At 50.5% G+C, this 22,296-nt stretch overlaps 1 protein-coding gene across 4 annotated transcripts in view; it reads right to left on the bottom strand.

The window, feature by feature from the left end:
* LOC130282857 (zinc finger protein OZF-like) overlaps positions 1-22,296 on the bottom strand; it is a 40,159-nt gene that overhangs the window by 3,127 nt on the left and 14,736 nt on the right. Inside the window, exons 1-6 of one of the 4 annotated variants that reach the window (XM_056531769.1) lie at positions 9,762-9,957; positions 8,192-8,318; positions 6,060-6,151; positions 5,897-5,975; positions 5,698-5,789; positions 5,459-5,567 (exon numbers count right to left, since the gene is read on the bottom strand). In XM_056531769.1, the coding sequence (XP_056387744.1) occupies positions 5,459-5,567; positions 5,698-5,789; positions 5,897-5,975; positions 6,060-6,151; positions 8,192-8,318; positions 9,762-9,875 (613 nt within the window). In that variant the 5' untranslated portion in view covers positions 9,876-9,957. Of the gene's footprint in view, positions 1-5,458; positions 5,568-5,697; positions 5,790-5,896; positions 5,976-6,059; positions 6,152-7,437; positions 7,989-8,191; positions 8,321-9,761; positions 9,958-22,296 lie in introns of those variants that run through there. The other 3 variants (XM_056531945.1, XM_056531860.1, XM_056532028.1) reach the window with 3 other exon arrangements.

The following is a 22,296-nucleotide window of genomic DNA, read 5'->3' as shown; positions in this document are numbered from 1 at the left end:
TGAACTAGAGGTTCAAATATACCCACATCCCGATGAACTCGCTCCCTCACACCTTGCACACAAACCTCAGCAAGCAGCACCTACAGGCATTCCAACAGAGCTACCAGAGAAGGATAAAGATAGTGAGTAAGGAAGGAGGGATGCCACATACAGAAATCCCCAGAATTCGAGCCAAACATACCACGGCCAGTACAGCCCAAGGACTCACAGTCATTTACGAGTCAGTTGTCGGGGGGGGGGTCAAAATAGTGAACCCAGGGTCCCCAAACACCATCAAATTTCCGTTCAACGTTACGTTTAATATATATCCCTTTCTCCAAGCGCACTATCTGCCGTAATCTTTTAATAAGATCAGCTACACCCGGAGGAGACTGTGTGATCCAGAACTGCGCGATCAGTTTCCTGGCTTGATACAACACCCGTAAGATCCCCACTCCTCTCAAGGAGGGTTCTTCATTACAACCAATAAGGCCAAGTAAGCATATCTTAGGTTCTCTAGGCAGGGTAACCCCATAAATATCCCTGATAAGATGTAACACATCAGCCCAATATGTATCTAAGACGGGACACGCCCACATCACGTGAAGCAGATGAGCCTCCAACGCACCACACCGAGGACAGGCAGAGTCAGACCGCAGCCCAATAGTATGTAAGAACAGTGGGGTCTTATACACCCGGTGCAAAAAGAACAGCTGCGACAGTCTATTAGACTCCGACAGGGACAATGACGGGGTAAGCGACAAAGCAGTAGACCATTCCTCGTCACTCAGCCCGCCAAGGTCTCTCTCCCACTTTGTTCTGACTGTTAAGGGGAAACGTTCATGATAAAAACTCAAGAGCTCACCGTACAGCCAAGAAATAACTCCCGCAGAGTCCCTCTTCGTAACTACAGGTTCAAGGACCCTGTTAGTTTGTACCTCCAGCAGTCGCAGCCGATTCTGAGTTTCGTACACATGACAGAGTTGTAGGTATCGATAAAATGAGGAACGCGGTAAAGCGAACTCATCCTGCAAGTCCTCAAAAGATCGGACTACCCCCTGTACAGCCAACTGCCCCACTTCACACAGTCCCTTCCTTTCCCAATAACCAGCATCCACAAAAGAGTAGAATACTGGCAAGCCCGGGTTACGCCACAGCGGTGTACACGACATGAAACTTGTAATACCTAGTAGCTTACGCGTGTGGCCCCAAAGCTTGCAGAGAAGTTGGGCAGTGGGAGAGGAATCCGGAGGTCTGGTCAGGGCTCCAATCTCCAGAATATACAATGGCACCCTCCCTCCATGTTTGGCCATAAACAATCTACCCGTAGGACCCAGGAGAGACGTCTTCGCCCACCCCCTAACCTGATGCAGTTGCGAGGCAAGGAAATACAACCAGGGATTAGGTAGCGCCAATCCACCCGAAGATTTTGCATTTTGCAATGTCTCAAGTTTGATCCTAGCAGCCTATAGCTAGTGCAAAGAGTAGAGGCAACAGGGGGCACCCCTGCCGCGTACCTCTCCTCAACTCAAATGATGGGGAAAGCCGTCCATTAACCCGAAGACGGGCAGTTGGGCACTTATAAAAGGAGTTTAACATAGGAAATAAACCTGGGCCCGAACCCCATAGCCCCCAGCACCCTCCATAGATAAGTCCATTCGACACTATCAAATGCCTTGGCAGCGTCCAATGAAAAAAATCGATCTAGCCCCCGCACCCTCCTGAGTCATCTGCAAGTTAAGATACACTCTCCTAATATTATCTACCGTAGATTTACCCGGCATAAAGCCTGTCTTATCCCCATGGACAAGGGACAGTACAACCTTAACTAATCTGTTAGCGAGTACCCGGGCCAGCAACTTCACATCAGCACACAACAATGAGATCGGTCTGTAAGAACCTGCACATAAAGGGTCCTTTCCCGGTTTTGGGATAAGTACTATAACGGCCTCCATCATTGAACGAGGCAGAGCTCCCTCCAAAGCCGCCGACCCGATCACTCGCAACAGCTGGGGCAGGAGTATCCCTGAGAATTTTTTGTATACCTCACTCGGAAGGCCATCCTGCCCCGGGGCCTTTTCATTAGCAGCATCTTTCAGTGCTTGTTCCAATTCCTCCAGAGAGATGGGCGAGTCCAGCTCGTCCCTCTGCTCCAGAGAAAGGGAAGGGAGCGAAGCCCTGCCCACAAAGTCCACCAAGGCCTCCCCAGTACAAGAGACCTTAGAAGAGTACGCCTCCTTATAAAAAAAGTCTACCATCACACCCAAGATCTCCTCATCCGCCTTGACCTCTCTCCCTCGACCGTCCCTCAAACAGCCAATATACGCAACCCCCTACTGGGCCCGAGCAATGGAAGCCAACAATTTACCCGTTCCCTCACCACACTCAAAGTAACGCTGCTTACTCTTCTCTTATGTTCGGCCGTCTCCTCCAAGTATTTAGTATATTCATCCTGTGCCCTCAGCCACACTTCCTCCGCCCTAGGAGTAGGGTGCAAGACATAGCTAGCTTCAGCGACAGACAGTGACAACTTTACACCCCTCTCTCTAGTGAAGGACTTGTGAATACTTATGTCTCGAATAAACAGACCGCGCGTGAACGCCTTTAGAGAGTCCCAGACCATGGAGACAGAAGCCGAACCATCGTTAAGGGCAATAAAGTCCCTGAGTTCTACACCAACTAATTCAGCAGTAGTCAGCAAATGGAGCCAGAACGGGTTCAGTCTCCACAGAGGGCGCACCCCACCAGCATCCCCCCCCTAAATAAATTTGCAAACGTATTGGGGAGTGATCCGACAACCCCCTGGCCAAATATTCAATATCTCTAACCAGTCCAGCCATGGTCTCATCCCCAACTGCCATGTCTATCCTGGACAGGGTGCCATGCATGGCCGAGTAACAGGAGAACTGTCTAACACAGGGATTACGGAGACGCCACAGATCATATAAATCTATTTCCATCAACAGCTTAGCAAGGCCAGTAGGCCTAGATGAGGGAGGAGCCTGAGTTCCCCAAAACTTATCTTTGGAAGCATCCAAAATCTGGTTAAAATCGCCACACACAAGCACAGGGGCCACTGGGAATCCAGATACTATAGTGAGGATAGGTCGTACGATATCACCACTATAATGGGGAGGAATATATACACCAACTATAATAATCAGTCGATGAGACCCCTCACACAATACACAGACAAATCTACCATCAGGGTCAATGCTAGAGGAGATAGCCTGAAACGGAATGGATTTGTGGATCAGCAGACAAAGGTAGAATGGTAAGAATGACCGACCCATGCCCTATGAAGGGCCGAGGTAGTTTCTACTGTTAGAGGAGTTTCAGTGAGGCAGAGTATGGCAGGGTGAAAATGTCTCACAGAGTTAAAAATGGCATAGTGCTTCGCCACATCCCCCAACCCCCTAACATTCCATCCTATAAAATTAAAGACCGCCATCAAGGATACTGGAGCAGCAGAGGACGAGCCCGGCAACACTGGATTCAAGGGAGCACAACCACACATCCGCAGGAACCCCACAAACAGTACGTACAGCCACATAGGGAGAGACGGAAAACAAACAAACACCCCAAAAGAAAACACAAAAACAGCCACACAAGTCGCTGCATCACGCGGCACCCAGGGGCACTAGTATACCCACACCACTCATAACCAATCGTATCAATGAAACATAACAGGAGTTGTGCAGTAAAGTGAGAGCATACAGCAGGCGTACAAACGGCCAAGCGAACACAAGCAGGTATGCATTCGTTCAGCTCCTAAAATGAAAAGGAAGCATAGATATCCCACATAGTATACACGTGTGCATCTTCCCCTCCACAATCCCCCGAGGCCGCACAGTAGTGAAAAATAAGCAGACAATAAGGTAATATAAAGGTCACACATATATAACTAGAAGAATAATAGGTATGAGAGACACAGATGTCCACCAAAAACAAAGCCCAATATGTCTCACATAGCAAGTAGTAGCAAGGTCCCATCAGCGTGAGCACAGGGAGGAACAGTTCAGTCCGGGTCCGGTCCCGGGGAGCCTTCACGGGCCCTCCGGCGCAACTGGAACTCATGGGAATCCAACCATCTCACAGCAGCATCTACTCCTTCAAAGAAGTGGGTGGAACCCAGGGCAGCCACCCTCAACCTGGCAGGATACAGCATGGAATATTGTACATCCAGCTGTTCAGACTCCGGGTACTGTGGGCGCCCTCCTCTCACAGGCAGCTGCCCGCCGACCACGCACAGAAGGGCCAGGCACTCACTGAGGGAAACGCAGGGACCCCGGCAAGAGGCCCTGCAGGCGCACAAGATGGCGGCCGGCACAGCACAAGGCTCCTCTCCCACCTGCACCACACCTCCGCTGCCACAAGGTTTCCTCACCGCAGCCTCTGAGGACGTCCGGGGGCCCTGCACTCAGCGCCGGCGTTCGGAGGCACCAGCGCGGCTCCCCGCGCAGAAACTAACAGCCGGAGACAGAGGGGGTGTCCCAAGATGGTGCCCAGGACCCCGCCGCTGCCACAGAGAGGATCCCTGCCAGTCACCCCCGCAGGCCACACACTTCACCCGCTCACCGGGCCCATCCCGATCCGCCACCAGTCCAGGTAAGAGGCCTCTTCAGCTCCCCAGGGAGCGCAGCAGCTCTCGGTCGGCAGCCGGAAGGGACACCAGAGGCCGCAGGCTTCAGGGCCTAGATCGTTCCCCGCAGCTGGGCTCGCTCCCGATGCCGCCTCTCCTCCAAACAGTACCTCCACAAGGTTCCCCCAAGCAGCAGGGGCCCCTCAAGGTATGGCAGCACTCGTAACCAAACAGGATGGTAGGGATATCCGCAGGATGAATTACAGGATGACAGGAGCTCTCCTCACACACGTCCGCTCAGGCAGCCATCCAAGCCACGCCCCACCTCCTGGCATTATTACACACCCGGGAAAACACCTCCTGGCATTATTACATACCCGGGAAAACATCTCCTGGAATTATTACACACCCGGGACTAACACCTCCTGGAATTATTACACACCCGGGACTAACACCTCCTGGAATTATTACATACCTGGGACTAACACCTCCTGGAATTATTACACACCTGGGACAACACCTCTTGGAAATGTTACACACCTGGGACTAACACCTCCTGGAATTATTACACACCCGGGACTAACACCTCCTCTAATTATTACACACCCGGGACAACACCTCCTGGAATTATTACACACCCGGGACTAACACCTCCTCTAATTATTACACACCCGGGACAACACCTCCTGGAATTATTACACACCCGGGACAACACCTCCTGGAATTATTACACACCCGGGACTAACACCTCCTGGAATTATTACATACCTGGGACAACACCTCCTGGAATTATTACATACCTGGGGTAACACCTCCTGGAATTATTACCTACTCAGGACTAACACCTCCTGGAATTATTACACACCCGGGACAACACCTCCTGGAATTATTACATACCTGGGGTAACACCTCCTGGAATTTCCTCCTTCACTTCCCTCATACATGGGTGATGGCCCCTCATCCTCTCTTCTTCATCCTCCACTTTAGTATTAGTCAGATCTCCCCCCTGATGTGACATATAGAACAATTCACTACAATACAGCAGACAGGAGGAGCAACAGAGACCCCCAAAATCTATCCCCCCCATCTATGACTGCAGGACCCCCCTATAGAGATATAAGATCAGCCTCATCTACCTGATGCTTCTCTGGGACATTTCCCTCTGGACAGTCCTGGGAATACAGAGGGCGGGGACACCTCTCGGGTGGATTTCTATCAATGACTCCATCTGTAGGGAACACACAGTGATGAATAGATTATTCCATGTGATGATCAGATGATGGGTGTAGTAGTATCTAGGAGACCCTCCACCAATAAAAGTCTCCCCCTCCTTACACTGCTGATCGGCCACGAAATCCGTCTCCTCTTCTGGTTCATCTTTATCCTCAGCCTTAATATCCATCAGATCTTCAGCCTAAAGAGATAGGAAGAAAATGTAAGTTGATCTTGGGGTCAATCACTTTCTGGTCATATTTTGGGGGACTTTAGCGCCATCTACCTGATGCTTCTCTGGGACATTTCCCTCTGGACAGTCCTGGGAATACAGAGGACGGGGACACCTCTCGGGTGGATTTCTATCAATGACTCCATCTGTAGGGAACACACAGTGAATGAATACATCAGCTCCTGTATATCCATCTATATATATCATACACTGCTCACCTCTAGGTTATTTATCAGGCCTCAATAACAATGTTCTGCCCCTCCCCCACTTTCTGATAAAACATCAGATAATCCAGTCAGACCCGCAGTGAAATCCCAGGCCCGGAGCTGCTGGTCCCTACAGAGACTCGGCTGTCACTCCTTCCTCAGGGGAATCCATTGTCAGCAGGTGGAGGAGACACAGACATTTCGGTAATAAATGGGTCATCTGGGGTAGAAATCTGGTCTCTGATCCCTTATTAGAGGATTCTATATGTCCACAGAGGGAACGCACAGTTGCGGCTCCGTCTTCTATCAAACTTTCTGTAGTAAGAAAACGACTGCTCCAAAGTCTCCTCCACCAGGGACCATGTGGGATAAGTCTCTATGTCTATATAACCACAAGTTCTCTGTCATGTGACCACTATTCCTCTCTCAGAGGTGAATGAGGGGTTAAATATCTGTGGGGCCATGACAGTACACAGACAGACAATGTACGCCTCTTCAGGCTGGAGGAGAGGTTACCCCGGCTGCCCGTATCCTGGGGAGGAGTCATTACGGAAGGAGATTCCTCCACCATCACCTATTCCATACATTACGGACACAGGGGGTCGGGATATGAAGAGGACAGGAAAGTAGTCACCAGTTGTAGGAAACAGAATCGGCAGCATAGCCGGAGGGTGAAGTGGGGGGCGCCTCCTCCGCTGTTAGGTAGGGTGAAGTGGGGGGGCCTCCTCCACTGTTAGGTAGGGTGAAGTGGGGGGGCCTCCTCCACTGTTAGGTAGGGTGAAGTGGGGGCGCCTCCTCCACTGTTAGGTAGGGTGAAGTGGGGGGGCCTCCTCTACTGTTAGGGAGGGTGAAGTGGGGGGGCCTCCTCTGTTAGGTAGGGTGAAGTGGGGGGGCCTCCTCTGTTAGGTAGGGTGAAGTGGGGGGGCCTCCTCTGCTGTTAGGGAGGGTGAAGTGGGGGGGCCTCCTCTGTTAGGTAGGGTGAAGTGGGGGGGGCGCCTCCTCCTCTGTTAGGTAGGGTGAAGTGGGGGGGGTGTCCTCCGCTGTTAGGGAGGGTGAGGATTATTTTAGGACAAGTTATTTGAGGGAGGGTAACACTGTATTTCTCTTTATATCTTTATTACAATAATAATTCCCTCATGTCGGTCCTGTTTCCCAATATGGCAGCCGACCTGTCCACACAATTCTACACTACAGAGACGTCAGTGCGATAGATTTCCCATCATTACCTGTGTTTGGTTTTGGGGTCTGTATAATTACTGAGGTACATATTGTGAATATAATACCATATACGGGGCATTTTATGACTGTTCTGTGATGTGATCCAGGTCTATTACCCCGAGTTGTTTACACAATATCTTCTATTTTATGGAGTTTTCGGAGTTAATTGGACTCAAATGAAAGCACAAAAATCACAAAACTGCGAATAATCTTGCGTCTGGTTTTGCTGAGCGGAATGTGAGGGGAATATCAGATATTCTGCGGTGTGAACATGGCCTTAAAGGAAGCACTGGGTGATCTTCTCCATGTAATCCGCCCTTTTATCTCTTGTCTGATAGTGATTTGCTGTTCTAGCTGATGATTCTGGGGGTAGAGTCCTGACGGATCTGTCTGGACCCGATCTCTCTTCTCTCTCTTTACACCAGACTCTTCTTTATCCTCCATTCCCTTCTTCCCTCAGTTTTGGTTACTTTTTGTCCTCCCTCTTGGCCGGGTTCACCCTTCTGCTGTATACATAACCTGGACAAGGTCATCTCCTATGTGATCGTCATTTATCAATCTATATAGAATGTAAAGGGTTAACAGCAGACTCCAAACTATGATCTGACAACACAATATAATACGGGGCCCTGACTAGACCCCACGTCCATGGCGGACATTACTACAAACCATCTCATACAATCAGTGTCAGATTCATCTCAGAGGACAATGACCCCCATCATTCCTGTACATGATCCTCCTAATGTATATGTCTCCTCTTACCTTGTGATGTGAGGGGCCGGTGATCCTCCATCATGACTATGTCCTGGTACAGATCCTTGTGTCCTCCAACTCCTCCACTGAATAATAGACAGCGATGTCCTAATGGGGTCAGTTCTGGAGACCTCACCTACAAAAAGACATCGATAACATAGAGCGGCGCCAAAGATGGGGGACAACAATGGTGGAAATGTAGATGGGGGACAATGGTGGAAATGTAGATGGGGGGACAACAATGGTGGAAATGTAGATGGGGGACGCAACAATGGTGGAAATGTAGATGGGGGACGCAACAATGGTGGAAATGTAGATGGGGGACGCAACAATGGCGGAAATGTAGATGGGGACGCAACAATGGCAGAAATGTAGATGGGGGACACAACAATGGCAGAAATGTAGATGGGGGACACAACAATGGTGGAAATGTAGATGGGGACAACAATGGCAGAAATGTAGATGGGGGACACAACAATGGCGGAAATGTAGATGGGAGACAACAATGGTGGAAATGCAGATGGGAGACAACAATGGTGGAAATGCAGATGGGAGACAGCAATGGTGGAAATGTAGATGGGGGGACAACAATGGTGGAAATGTAGATGGGAGACAGCAATGGTGGAAATGTAGATGGGGGGACAACAATGGTGGAAATGCAGATGGGAGACAGCAATGGTGGAAATGTAGATGGGGGGACAACAATGGTGGAAATGCAGATGGGAGACAGCAATGGTGGAAGTGTAGATGGGAGACAGCAATGGTGGAAGTGTAGATGGGAGACAGCAATGGTGGAAGTGTAGATGGGAGACAGCAATGGTGGAAATGTAGATGGGGACAACAATGGTGGAAATGTAGATGGGGACAACAATGGTGGAAATGTAGATGGGGACAACAATGGTGAAAATGTAGATGGGGACAACAATGGTGGAAATGTAGATGGAGACAACAATGGTGGAAATGTAGATGGGGGACAACAATGGTGGAAATGTAGATGGGGGACAACAATGGTGGAAATGTAGATGGGGGACAACAATGGTGGAAATGTAGATGGGGGACAACAATGGTGGAAATGTAGATGGGGGACAACAATGGTGGAAATGTAGATGGGGGACAACCAGGGCTGTGGAGTCGGTAGATAAATGTTCCGACTCCTCAGTTTCTTTTACTTCCGACTCCTCTGTATTAATATGCAAATGTATATTATAAAGGCAACATACATGTCACAAAGATATCAGTGACTACAGCACTGATGGGACACAGTCAAGAGAATACACAATGATATAAGTGACTTACAGGCAGGGCCGAACTGGAATCAAAAATAGGCCCGGGCATTATAGAATAAGCAGCCCATTTTTTTGGTGGTGGTCAAAATGCTGGGACCCCCCCCCCAATAACCTTGGTTCATGTGGCTCTCCAGCTATTGTAAAGCTAAAACTCCCATCATGTCTGTATAATATGTATTTGAAGAGAAAAGTAAAGACCAGCGGGGGGCGCCTAGTGTGTTACCGCAAATAAAGAAGGAATGATGAAGTAGAGGCAGGTGGGCACAGGTTGCCCGTAGGTAATGGGTGCTCACCTGGAGTGAGTGGAAAACTTGTGTATCAACCCACCAAGCAGGGTAACAATGCTGGAGACATCTGCCAAGCCAAGGGTTCAGGAAAGGGCTTGCCAAACCTGGAGGAAGTACCATGGAATGATGCAAAAAAAAATCCTGTGGTTTCCAGTGTGGAAAAGAAGGATCGGACCCGAGAAGTGATGTGGAACAAAGCCGGACCGCTTTACTGAGAATAAAGCAAAGTAAACAGGATAACGCGTTTCGTGGGACAACTCCCCCTTCTTCAGATCAGTGATAGTGCTATACAGTACATACAAAGTTTAAATACAGTTACATTTGGCGGCAAAATAAAAGGGGGAGGGGCCAAACTACAATGCAGTGAATGAAGCATCACTTGCAGAAAAAACAAATAATCGACATTAGCATGAATAAAGACAAGTAGAATCAAGATGAGAATACAATCCAGGTGGTGACATGCAGGAATGACATGCCAGTGTAGTAGAAAAGTGTTGGACAGATTATTGGTAGCCGGGGACCTCCGAGGTGCATCCAGACCGTGGGCGGAAGTAGTTGTCTCTAAGGAAGCGTCGCTAAGGTAGTGGTGGCCGTGTCTGGGAGCAATGGTGCGTTGTCATAGAGACTTTTGGTTGTTTTAGAACAAAAACAAAGCTGATCTATATGAACCAAAAACAAAATCTGTAAAACCTAGAAATGGTTTATACAGTGATCCCTCAACATACGATGGTAATTCGTTCCAAACGAGCCATCGTATGTCGAATCCATCGTATGTTGAGGGATTCGTGCAATGTAAAGTATAGGAAGCTGTACTCACTTGTCCCCGCTGCTCGAGATGGTGTCCCCGGGCCTCCGCTGGGCTCTCCTGGTCCTCCGCTGTCTCCTCCGGTCCTCCGCTGTCTTCTCCGGTCCTCTTCTGTCTTCTTCGGTCCTCCGCTGTCTTCCGCAAGGCCTTACTGGGCCTGCGTAGCGACGTCATTAAACCGCTGCGTACGCCATTCCTATTGTATGATGTGCGCAGCAGCGTATTGACGTCATCGGAGAGGGCCGAGAAGACACCGGAAGACCAGCGCTGGACCCGGAGGGCACCCCGGAGCATCGTGGAGGGGTAAGTAATACTTACCGCACCAAACGGGGAACATTAAGCTGCTATCCGGCAGCAGTTTAAGCATTTTGCCGGGGCCATCGTAGGTGAGGGGGGGGGTCACTGTATTAATCTTGAAATGTAGTTATAGGCTTAGCAAATCAATTCAATGTAGAGTTCTAAGGAAGAGAATTGCCTCTGCCAGATCTTCTTTCATAGAGGCTCTTAAGTCAGACTTTATTATTTTTAGGGCTGAAAATAATTTTTCGACACTGACTTGGGTGGGTGGCATTGCAGTAACTATTTAGTAGGAGTCGGTGCATTGTTTGCCGACTCCAACTCCAGGTACCCAAAATTTCCTCTGACTCCTCAACTCCGACTCCACAGCACTGGGGACAACAATGGTGGAAATGTAGATGGGGACAACAATGGTGGAAATGTAGATGGGGACAACAATGGTGGAAATGTAGATGGAGACAACAATGGTGGAAATGTAGATGGGGGGACAACAATGGTGGAAATGTAGATGGGGGGACAACAATGGTGGAAATGTAGATGGGGACAACAATGGTGGAAATGTAGATGGGGACAACAATGGTGGAAATGTAGATGGAGACAACAATGGTGGAAATGTAGATGGGGGGACAACAATGGTGGAAATGTAGATGGGGGGACAACAATGGTGGAAATGTAGATGGGGGGACAACAATGGTGGAAATGTAGATGGGGGGACAACAATGGTGGAAATGTAGATGGGGGGACAACAATGGTGGAAATGTAGATGGGGGGACAACAATGGTGGAAATGTAGATGGGGGGACAACAATGGTGGAAATGTAGATGGGGGGACAACAATGGTGGAAATGTAGATGGGGGGACAACAATGGTGGAAATGTAGATGGGGGGACAACAATGGTGGAAATGTAGATGGTGGGACAACAATGGTGGAAATGTAGATGGAGACAACAATGGTGGAAATGTAGATGGGGGGACAACAATGGTGGAAATGTAGATGGGGGACAACAATGGTGGAAATGTAGATGGGGGGACAACAATGGTGGAAATGTAGATGGAGGGACAACAATGGTGGAAATGTAGATGGGGGGACAACAATGGTGGAAATGTAGATGGGGGGACAACAATGGTGGAAATGTAGATGGGGGGACAACAATGGTGGAAATGTAGATGGGGGGACAACAATGGTGGAAATGTAGATGGGGGGACAACAATGGTGGAAATGTAGATGGGGGGACAACAATGGTGGAAATGTAGATGGGGGACAACAAAAGCTGGGTGGCGGGCAGTACACAAAGCTGGGTGGCGGGCAGTACACAAAGCTGGGTGGCGGGCAGTACACAAAGCTGGGTGGCGGGCAGTACACAAAGCTGGGTGGCGGGCAGTACACAAAGCTGGGTGGCGGGCAGTACACAAAGCTGGGTGGCGGGCAGTACACAAAGCTGGGTGGCGGGCAGTACACAAAGCTGGGTGGCGGGCAGTACACAAAGCTGGGTGGCGGGCAGTACACAAAGCTGGGTGGCGGGCAGTACACAAAGCTGGGTGGCGGGCAGTACACAAAGCTGGGTGGCGGGCAGTACACAAAGCTGGGTGGCGGGCAGTACACAAAGCTGGGTGGCGGGCAGTACATAAAGCTGGGTGGCGGGCAGTATATAAAGCTGGGTGGCCCCTAATGGAGTGGACCTAGTACTGATGGGGCCCGTCCTCTCCTCCAGTATTACTGGCTGATGGGCTCCGGACTGTAGCTATAGGATTAGGTATCGGGGCCAATACCGGGATCAAGACCCTAATACTGATCACTGATGGCTCCATAGTACGGACACTAGGAGGAAGTGGTAACCATGGCGACTACTCCACCAATAGGAATGAGGGAGAGGAGAGGGGGCGTGGTGTTCTGGGGTTTGGGGCGGAGCCTCTTGTTGTGTCCGTCTTCTTCGTCTGTTCCCTAGCGTCTCCGTTCAGCAGCACAATATGGGGTGTTTCACGCCCTTGTGCGCCGACAGGACGTTAGGAATTTTAATAGTCAAAGCAATTAGGAGCCTCCTCCCCTCTAGCCCATATAATCGGCTCACCCTGTGACTGATGCACAGTTTTTTTTAGTCCCGCTTTGCACCGACACTGTCTCCCATGTAACAGTGCTTTGGCTTTTCCCCTCTCCTCAGGGAGAAGCCAGTAAAGATCAGGACTGACAACATGGCGTCGGTATATTACATCAACAAGCAAGGGGGCACCAGATCAGGAACCCTGCTAAGAGAAGTAGACAAGATCGTGTCTTGGGCGGAGAACTGGTTATCACGGATATCTGCAGTTCACATCAGGGGGACACACAATGTGCTCGCGGACTGCCTATCCAGGGACACCACTCTACCAGGGGAATGGTCACTAAACCCGTCAGTGTTTCTTCAACTAACCGAAATGTGGCGAGTACCAGAGGGGGACTTGATGGCCACAAAAGTCAACGCGAAACTCGAGATTTTTTGCTCCCTGTATCCGGGGGACAATCCGTTAGTAGTAGACGCCATGACCATTTCCTGGACTTACCATCTAGCGTATGTGTTCCCCCCTGTGCCAATGATTCCCAAGGTATTGAGAAAGATCAAGAAGGTCACGCCCCGCCCCTCAATGCAAGTCTATGGGAGGGCCGTCACCCCCCCTCCTATAGACTTGCATTGGGGGGGGACGTCACATCCCCTCCCATAGACTTGCATTGGGGGGACGTCACATCCCCTCCCATAGACTTGCATTGGGGGGGATGTCACGCCCCCTCCCATAGACTTGCATTGAGGGGCGGAGTCGTGACGTCACGCTCTTTCGCTCGCGTGGTCGGGATCCGAAGCCTCCAGCGTTGCCAGAAGCCGTTGAGGTGGGTGCTGCAGCTGAGATCCCGGCAGTCCCCAGCAGCGGGACCCCCGCGATCTGACATCTTATCCCCTAACCTTTGGATAGGGGATAAGATGTCTAGGGGCGGAGTACCCCTTTAATCCTGAGATCTTGGATTTCCTTCAGGATGGCTTCGATAAAGGACTTTCACCCAGTACATTAAAGGTGTAGATTTCGGCTTTACCTGCGGTTCTTCACCGGAGACTTCTTTTGGTACCAGAATTTAAATCTTTTATTAGGGCTGTGTCTCGCCTCAGACCCAGAATTATTAGACCAGTTGCTCCTAGGGATCTACCTTTGGCTTTAAAGGGGTACTCCGGCGCTTAGACATCTTATGCCCTATCCAAAGGATAGGGGATAAGATGCCTGATCGCGGGGGACCTGTCGCTGGGGACCCCCGTGATCTTGCACGCAGCACCCCAATTAAAATCAGTCCCCGGAGCATGTTCGCTCCGGGTCTGATAACCAGCGACCACAGGGCCGGCGGCGTGTGACGTCACGCTACGCCCCTCAATGCAAGCCTATGGGAGGGGGCATGACAACAGTTGTCACACCCCCTCCCATAGGCTTGCATTGAGGGGCAGAGCGTGACGTCACACGGGGACGGAGGCGTGACGTCACACGCCGCCGGCCCTGTGGTCGCCGGTAATCAGACCCGGAGTGAACATGCTCCGGGGACTGATTTTAACTGGGGTACTGCGTGCAAGATCATGGGGGTCCCAAGCGGCGGGACCCCCGCGATCAGGCATCTTATCCCCTATCCTTTGGATACAGTATGAGATGTCTAAGCGCCGGAGTACCCCTTTAAAGAAGTTGTCTCTTCACCCGTTTGAACCCATCCAGGACATTGACCCATCCAGTACGCCTTTGCTCCCTGGTACTTAAAGGACCAAGGGCGTACCTTTACGCCCGTGGGAATTTCGTTCCCAGCCGCACGCCGGGCGGGGACCGGGGTGAATGCTGATATCTATCAGCAGGCACCCCGCGCAAATGCCCAGGGGGGTCATCAGACCCCCCCATGTCGGCGATCGGCGCAAATCGCAAGTGAATTCACACTTGCGATTTGCGCCATTCCGGGTCTATGGTGACCCGGAATATAAGGAGATCAGGGTTGTCTAAGAGACCCACAATCCCCCTGAAGAGATAGATAGGAGTGAGGTGGCTGGGGTGTCACCCCTCCTATCCCTGCTATTGGTGGTCTAGACGCGACCACCAATAGCAGATCAGGGGCGGGGGGGTTAACTTTCATTTTCCCCGTTCTGCCCACCCACAATAGGCGGGGCAGGACGGGGAAACCGACAGAGGAGCGGCGCCAGAGTCAACTTACCGATCTGCGGAGGCTGCGGGCGACGATCGGTGTCGGAGATCGGCGGGCGACGATGTCGTGCAGCAAGCTCCCTGGATCCGACGGAAGCCGGTAAGTTGCCTAGCAACATCTGGAGGGCTGCAGTCCGAGACCACTATATAGTGGTCTCTATACTGTAGCACTCCAGATGTTGCAAAACTACAAACAGCAAACAGCTGTTTGGGCATGCTGGGAGTTGTAGTTTTGCAACAGCTGGAGGGCTACAGTTTGAGACCACTATATGGTAGTCTATGAACTATAGCCCTTCAGATCTTGCAAAACTACAACTCCTAGCATGCCCACACAACTGTTTGCTGTCAGGGCATGCTGGGATTTGTAGTTTTGCAGCATCTGGAGGGCCACAGTTTGCAGTGGTCTCTATACTGTAGCTCTCCAGATGTTGCAAAACTGCAAATCCCAGCATGCTGGGAGTTGTAGTTGCGATCCCTCCAGCTGTTGCATAACTACACCTCCCAGCATGCCCTTCGGTGATCAGTACATGCTGGGAGTTGTAGTTTTGCAACAGCTGGAGGCACACTGGTTGGAAAATATTGAGTTAGATAACAGAACCTAACTGAAGGTTTTCCAACCAGTGTGCCTTCAGCTGTTGCAAAAGTATGCATGGTCTGTCAGTACATGCTGGGAGTTGTAGTTTTGAAACAGCTGGAGGTTTGCCCCCCCCATGTGAACGTACAGGATACAGGGTGCATTCACACGGGCAGGCTTACAGTAAGTTTTCTGCTTCAAGTATGAGCTGCGGCAAATTTTTCGCCGCGGTGCAAACTCCTAGCAGGGAACTCACTGTAAACCTCCGCCAGTGTGAATGTACCCTAAAAACACTACACTACACTAACACATAATAAAGAGTAAAACACTACATATACACACCCTTACACTGTCCCCCCCCAATAAAAATAAAAAACGTATTGTACGGCAGTGTTTCCAAAACAGAGCCTCCAGCTGTTGCAAAACAACAACTCCCAGCATTTCTGGACAGCCACTGACTGTCCAGGCATGCTGGGAGTTTAGCAACAGCTGGAGGCACCCTGTTTGGGAATCACTGGTGTAGAATACCCCTATGTTCACCCCTATGCAATCCCTAATTTAGTCCTCAAATGCGCATGGCGCTCTCTCACTTCAGAGCCCTGTCGTATTTCAAGGAAACAGTTTAGGGCCACATATGGGGTATCTCCGTACTCGGGAGAAATTACACTACAAATTTTGGGGGTCTTTTTCTCCTTTTACCCCTTATGAAAAGGAAAAGTTGGGGTCTACACCAGCCTGTTAGTGTGAAAAAAAATTTTTTTTACACTAACATGCTGGTGTTGCCCTTTACTTTTTTTTTTCACAAGAGGTAAAAGGAAAAATAGACCCCCCAAATTTGTAACGCAATTTCTCCTGAGTACGGAAATACCCCAGATGTAGGTGTAAAATGCTCTGCGGGCGCACAACAAGGCTCAGGAGTGAGAGCGCACTATGTATATTTGAAGCCTAAATTGGTGATTTGCACAGGGGTGGCTGATTTTACAGCGGTTCTGACATAAACGCAAAAAAATAAATACCGACATGTGACCCCATTTTGGAAACTACACCCCTCACGGAATGTAACAAGGGGTACAGTGAGCATTTACACCCCACAGGTGTCTGACAGATTTTCGTTAAAGTTGGATGGGAAAATAGGAAAAAAAGCCCCCCAAAATTTGTAACCCCATTTCTTCTGAGTAAGAACATACCCCATATGTGAATGTAAAGTGCTCGGCGGGCGAACTACAATGCTCAGAAGAGAAGGAGCGCCATTGGGATTTTGAAGAGAAAATGTGTCCGGAATTGAAGGCCACGCGTGTTTACAAAGCCCCCATAGTGCCAGAACAATGGATCCCCCCCACATGTGACCCCATTTTGGAAACTACACCCCTCATGTAATGTAATAAGGGGTGCAGTGAGCATTTACGTCCCACAGGTGTCTGACAGATTTTTGGAACAGTGGTCCGGGAAAATGAAAAATGTAATTTTTCATTTGCTCAGCCCACTGTTCCAAAGATCTGTCAAATGCCAGTGGGGTGTAAATACTCACTGCACCCCTTATTAAATTCTGTGAGGGGTGTAGATTCCAAAATGGGGTCACATGTGGGGGGGTCCACTGTTCTGGCACCACAGGGGGCTTTGTTAACGCACATGGCCCCTGACTACCATTCCAAACAAATTCACTCTTCAAAAGCTCAATGGCGCTCCTTCTCTTCTGAGCAATGTAGTACGACCGCAGGGCACTTGACGTCCACACATGGGGTATTTCCATACTCAGAAGAGATGGGGTTACAAATTTTGGGGGGTATATTCTGCTATTAAACCTTTGCAAAAATGTGAAATTTGGGGGGAAACATATGCAAAAGTTGTGAAACCCCTGTGGGGTATTAAGGCTCACTTAATTCCTTGTTACGTTCCTCAAGGGGTCTAGTTTCCAAAATGGTATGCCATGTTTTTTTTTGCTGTTTTGGCACCATAGGGGCTTCCTAAATGCAACATGCCCCCCAAAAACCATTTCAGAAAAATGTACTCTCCAAAATCCCCTTGTCGCTCCTTCGCTTCTGAGCCCTCTACTGCGCCCGCCGAACACTTTACATAGACATATGAGGTATGTGCTTACTCGAGAGAAATTGGGCTACAAATATAAGTAAACATTTTCTCCTTTTACCCCTCGTATAAATTCAAAAATTGGGTCTACAAGAACATGCGAGTGTAAAAAATTAAGATTGTGAATTTTCTCCTTCACTTTGCTTCTATTCCTGTGAAACACCTAAAGGGTTAATACACTTACTGAATGTCATTTTGAATACTTTGGGGGGTGCAGTTTTTATAATGGGGCCATTTATGGGGTATTTCTAATATGAAGACCCTTCAAATCCACTTCAAAACTGAACTGGTCCCTGAAAAATAGTGAGTTTGAAAATTTTGTGAAAAATTGGAAAATTGCTGCTGAACTTTGAAGCCTCTGGTGTCTCCAAAAGTAAAAACTCATCAATTTTATGATACAAACATAAAGTAGACATATTGTATATGTGAACCAAAAAAAATATATTTGGAATATCCATTTTCCTTACAAGCAGAGAGCTTCAAAGTTAGAAAAATGCAAAATTTTCAATTTTTCATAAAATTTTGGGATTTTTCCCCCAAGAAAGGATGCAAGTTACCACAAAAAATTTACCACTAAGTTAAAGTAGAATATGTCACGAAAAAACAATCTCGGAATCAGAATAATAAGTAAAAGCATCAGAGTTATTAATGTTTAAAGTGACAGTGGTCAGATGTGCAAAAAACGCTCTGGTCCCAAGGTGTAAAATGGCCTGGTCCTTAAGGGGTTAAAACAGCCTTTTTATTAGCCATCACCTCGGCCAATAGAGTAGGTGAGTTACCGGCTTTATCTTCCAAGGAGCCTTAGACTATTTTTATCGAGGACAAGGTCCTATTGAGATTCCTCCCTACTTTTCTACCCAAATGTGGATCCTTCCAGAAAATGAGGACCAAGAATTTAGATGTCGTCCGATGTCTCAAGACCTATCTTGAAAGAACAATTCCATTTCAGGAAGGAGGAACATTTATTTGTTTCTTTCCAGGGTCCTAATAAGGGCAAGAAGGCCTCTAAACCCACTATATCCAGGTGTATCCAGTGGTCCCTCAACATACGATGGGAAACCGTTCCAAATGGACCATCGTTTGTTGAAACCATCGTATGTTGAGGGATCCGTGCAATGTAAAGTATAGGATAGTGGTCTACAACCTGCGGACCTCCAGATGTTGCAAAACTACAACACCCAGCATGCCCGGACAGCCAACGGCTGTCCGGGCATGCTGGGAGTTTTAGTTTTGCAACATCTGGAGGTCTGCAGGTTGAAGACCACTGGTATTGGAGGTTATACTTACCTGTCCCCGCCACTCCGGACCGTCACCGCTCGTCACCGCTGCCCTGGATGTCGCCGTCCATCGCTGTCGCCGTGTTCCCGAGGTGTCCCCGACGCTCCGGCAAGGCCTCTGCTTCCCCGGCATCCTCGCTCTCCGTCGCCGCCATCACGTCGCTACGCACGCCGCTCCTATTGGATGACAAGACGACGTGATGACGACGATGGAGAGCGCCGACGATGCAGAGGATCCCGAAGAGGACGCGCCGGAGCCCCGAGGACAGGTAAGTGATCATCAGCGGACCACACGGGGCACCGTAAACGGCTATCCGGGGGCAGCTGAAGCAGTCTGTGCTGGAGGATAGCCGTTTATGCGATGGCCCCGACATACAAAAGCATCGTATGTTGATGCTGCCTTCACCATGTGATGGACTCTGAGAGTGATCGTATGCTGAAATGATCGTATGTCGGGGCCATCGTAGGTCGGGGGGGTCACTGTATATATATATATATATATGGTATGTCGGGGCTAGGGTTGCCACCCTACCGGTATTTTACCGGCACAGCCGGTATTTTCATTCAGATTCCGGGCTGTGCCGGTAAGTTTGGATGAAAAATACCGGCCATGCAATGGGGGGTAACTGCCTATACCTATGGGGAAGAGAGGGGGGGGTAACTGCCTATACCTATGGGGAAGAGAGGGGGGGGGGGGGTAACTGCCTATACCTATGGGGAAGAGAGAGGGGGGGGGTTAACTGCCTATACCTATGGGGAAGAGAGGGGGGGGGGGTAACTGCCTATACCTATGGGGAAGAGAGGGGGGGGGTAACTACCTATACCTATGGGGAAGAGAGGGGGGGGGGTAACTGCCTATACCTATGGGGAAGAGAGAGGGGGGGGGGGGTTAACTGCCTATACCTATGGGGAAGAGAGAGGGAGGGGGGTAACTGCCTATACCTATGGGGAAGAGAGAGGGAGGGGGGTAACTGCCTATACCTATGGGGAAGAGAGAGGGGGGGGGGTAACTGCCTATACCTATGGGGAAGAGAGAGGGGGGGGGGGGGTAACTGCCTATACCTATGGGGAAGAGAGGGGGGGGGTAACTGCCTATACCTATGGGGAAGAGAGAGGGGGGGTAACTGCCTATACCTATGGGGAAGAGAGGGGGGGGGGGTAACTGCCTATACCTATGGGGAAGAGAGAGGGGGTAACTGCCTATACCTATGGGGAAGAGAGAGGGGGGGGGGGTAACTGCCTATACCTATGGGGAAGAGAGAGGGAGGGGGGTAACTGCCTATACCTATGGGGAAGAGAGAGGGGGGGGGGTAACTGCCTATACCTATGGGGAAGAGAGAGAGGGGGGGGGGGTAACTGCCTATACCTATGGGGAAGAGAGAGGGGGGGGTAACTGCCTATACCTATGGGGAAGAGAGGGGGGGGGGGTAACTGCCTATACCTATGGGGAAGAGGGGGGGGGGGTAACTGCCTATACCTATGGGGAAGAGAGAGGGGGGGGTAACTGCCTATACCTATGGGGAAGAGGGGGGGGGGGTAACTGCCTATACCTATGGGGAAGAGAGAGGGGGGGGTAACTGCCTATACCTATGGGGAAGAGAGGGGGGGGTAACTGCCTATACCTATGGGGAAGAGAGAGGGAGGGGGGTAACTGCCTATACCTATGGGGAAGAGAGAGGGGGGGGGTAACTGCATATACCTATGGGGAAGAGAGAGGGAGGGGGGTAACTGCCTATACCTATGGGGAAGAGGGAGGGGGGTAACTGCCTATACCTATGGGGAAGAGAGAGGGGGGGTAACTGCCTATACCTATGGGGAAGAGAGAGGGGGGTAACTGCCTATACCTATGGGAGAAGAGAGGGGGGGGGTAACTGCCTATACCTATGGGAAGAGAGAGGGAGGGGGGTAACTGCCTATACCTATGGGGAAGAGAGAGGGGGGGGGTAACTGCCTATACCTATGGGGAAGAGAGGGGGGGTAACTGCCTATACCTATGGGGAAGAGAGAGGGGGGGGTAACTGCCTATACCTATGGGGAAGAGAGGGGGGGGGTAACTGCCTATACCTATGGGGAAGAGAGGGGGGGGGTAACTGCCTATACCTATGGGGAAGAGAGAGGGAGGGGAGGTAACTGCCTATACCTATGGGGAAGAGAGGGGGGGGTAACTGCCTATACCTATGGGAAGAGAGGGGGGGGTAACTGCCTATACCTATGGGGAAGAGAGGGGGGGGGGTAACTGCCTATACCTATGGGGAAGAGAGGGGGGGGGTAACTGCCTATACCTATGGGAAGAGAGAGGGGGGGGGGTAACTGCCTATACCTATGGGGAAGAGAGAGGGAGGGGAGGTAACTGCCTATACCTATGGGGAAGAGAGGGGGGGGTAACTGCCTATACCTATGGGGAAGAGAGAGGGGGGGTAACTGCCTATACCTATGGGAGAAGAGAGAGGGGGGGTAACTGCCTATACCTATGGGGAAGAGAGAGGGGGGGGGGGTAACTGCCTATACCTATGGGGAAGAGAGGGGGGGGGGGTAACTGCCTATACCTATGGGGAAGAGGGGGGGGGGTAACTGCCTATACCTATGGGGAAGAGAGAGGGGGGGGGTAACTGCCTATACCTATGGGGAAGAGAGAGGGGGGGTAACTGCCTATACCTATGGGGAAGAGAGAGGGGGGGGGGTAACTGCCTATACCTATGGGGAAGAGAGGGGGGGGGGGTAACTGCCTATACCTATGGGGAAGAGAGAGGGGGGGTAACTGCCTATACCTATGGGAAGGAGAGGGGGGGGTAACTGCCTATACCTATGGGGAAGAGAGAGGGGGGGTAACTGCCTATACCTATGGGGAAGAGAGAGGGGGGGGGTAACTGCCTATACCTATGGGGAAGAGAGAGGGAGGGGGGTAACTGCCTATACCTATGGGGAAGAGAGAGGGGGGGGGGGGTAACTGCCTATACCTATGGGGAAGAGAGAGGGGGGGGTAACTGCCTATACCTATGGGGAAGAGAGGGGGGGGGTAACTGCCTATACCTATGGGGAAGAGGGGGGGGGGGTAACTGCCTATACCTATGGGAAGAGAGAGGGGGGGGGGGTAACTGCCTATACCTATGGGGAAGAGAGAGGGGGGGGGGTAACTGCCTATACCTATGGGGAAGAGAGAGGGGGGGGGGTAACTGCCTATACCTATGGGGAAGAGAGGGGGGGGGTAACTGCCTATACCTATGGGGAAGAGAGGGGGGGGGGGTAACTGCCTATACCTATGGGAAGAGAGAGGGGGGGGGTAACTGCCTATACCTATGGGGAAGAGAGA

This window comes from Hyla sarda, chromosome 1 (assembly GCF_029499605.1).
Source record: "Hyla sarda isolate aHylSar1 chromosome 1, aHylSar1.hap1, whole genome shotgun sequence".
Taxonomy (NCBI): Eukaryota; Metazoa; Chordata; class Amphibia; order Anura; family Hylidae; genus Hyla; species Hyla sarda.
Note: the sequence above shows the minus strand (reverse complement) of the source record. Positions and strands in the feature narration are given on the sequence as shown.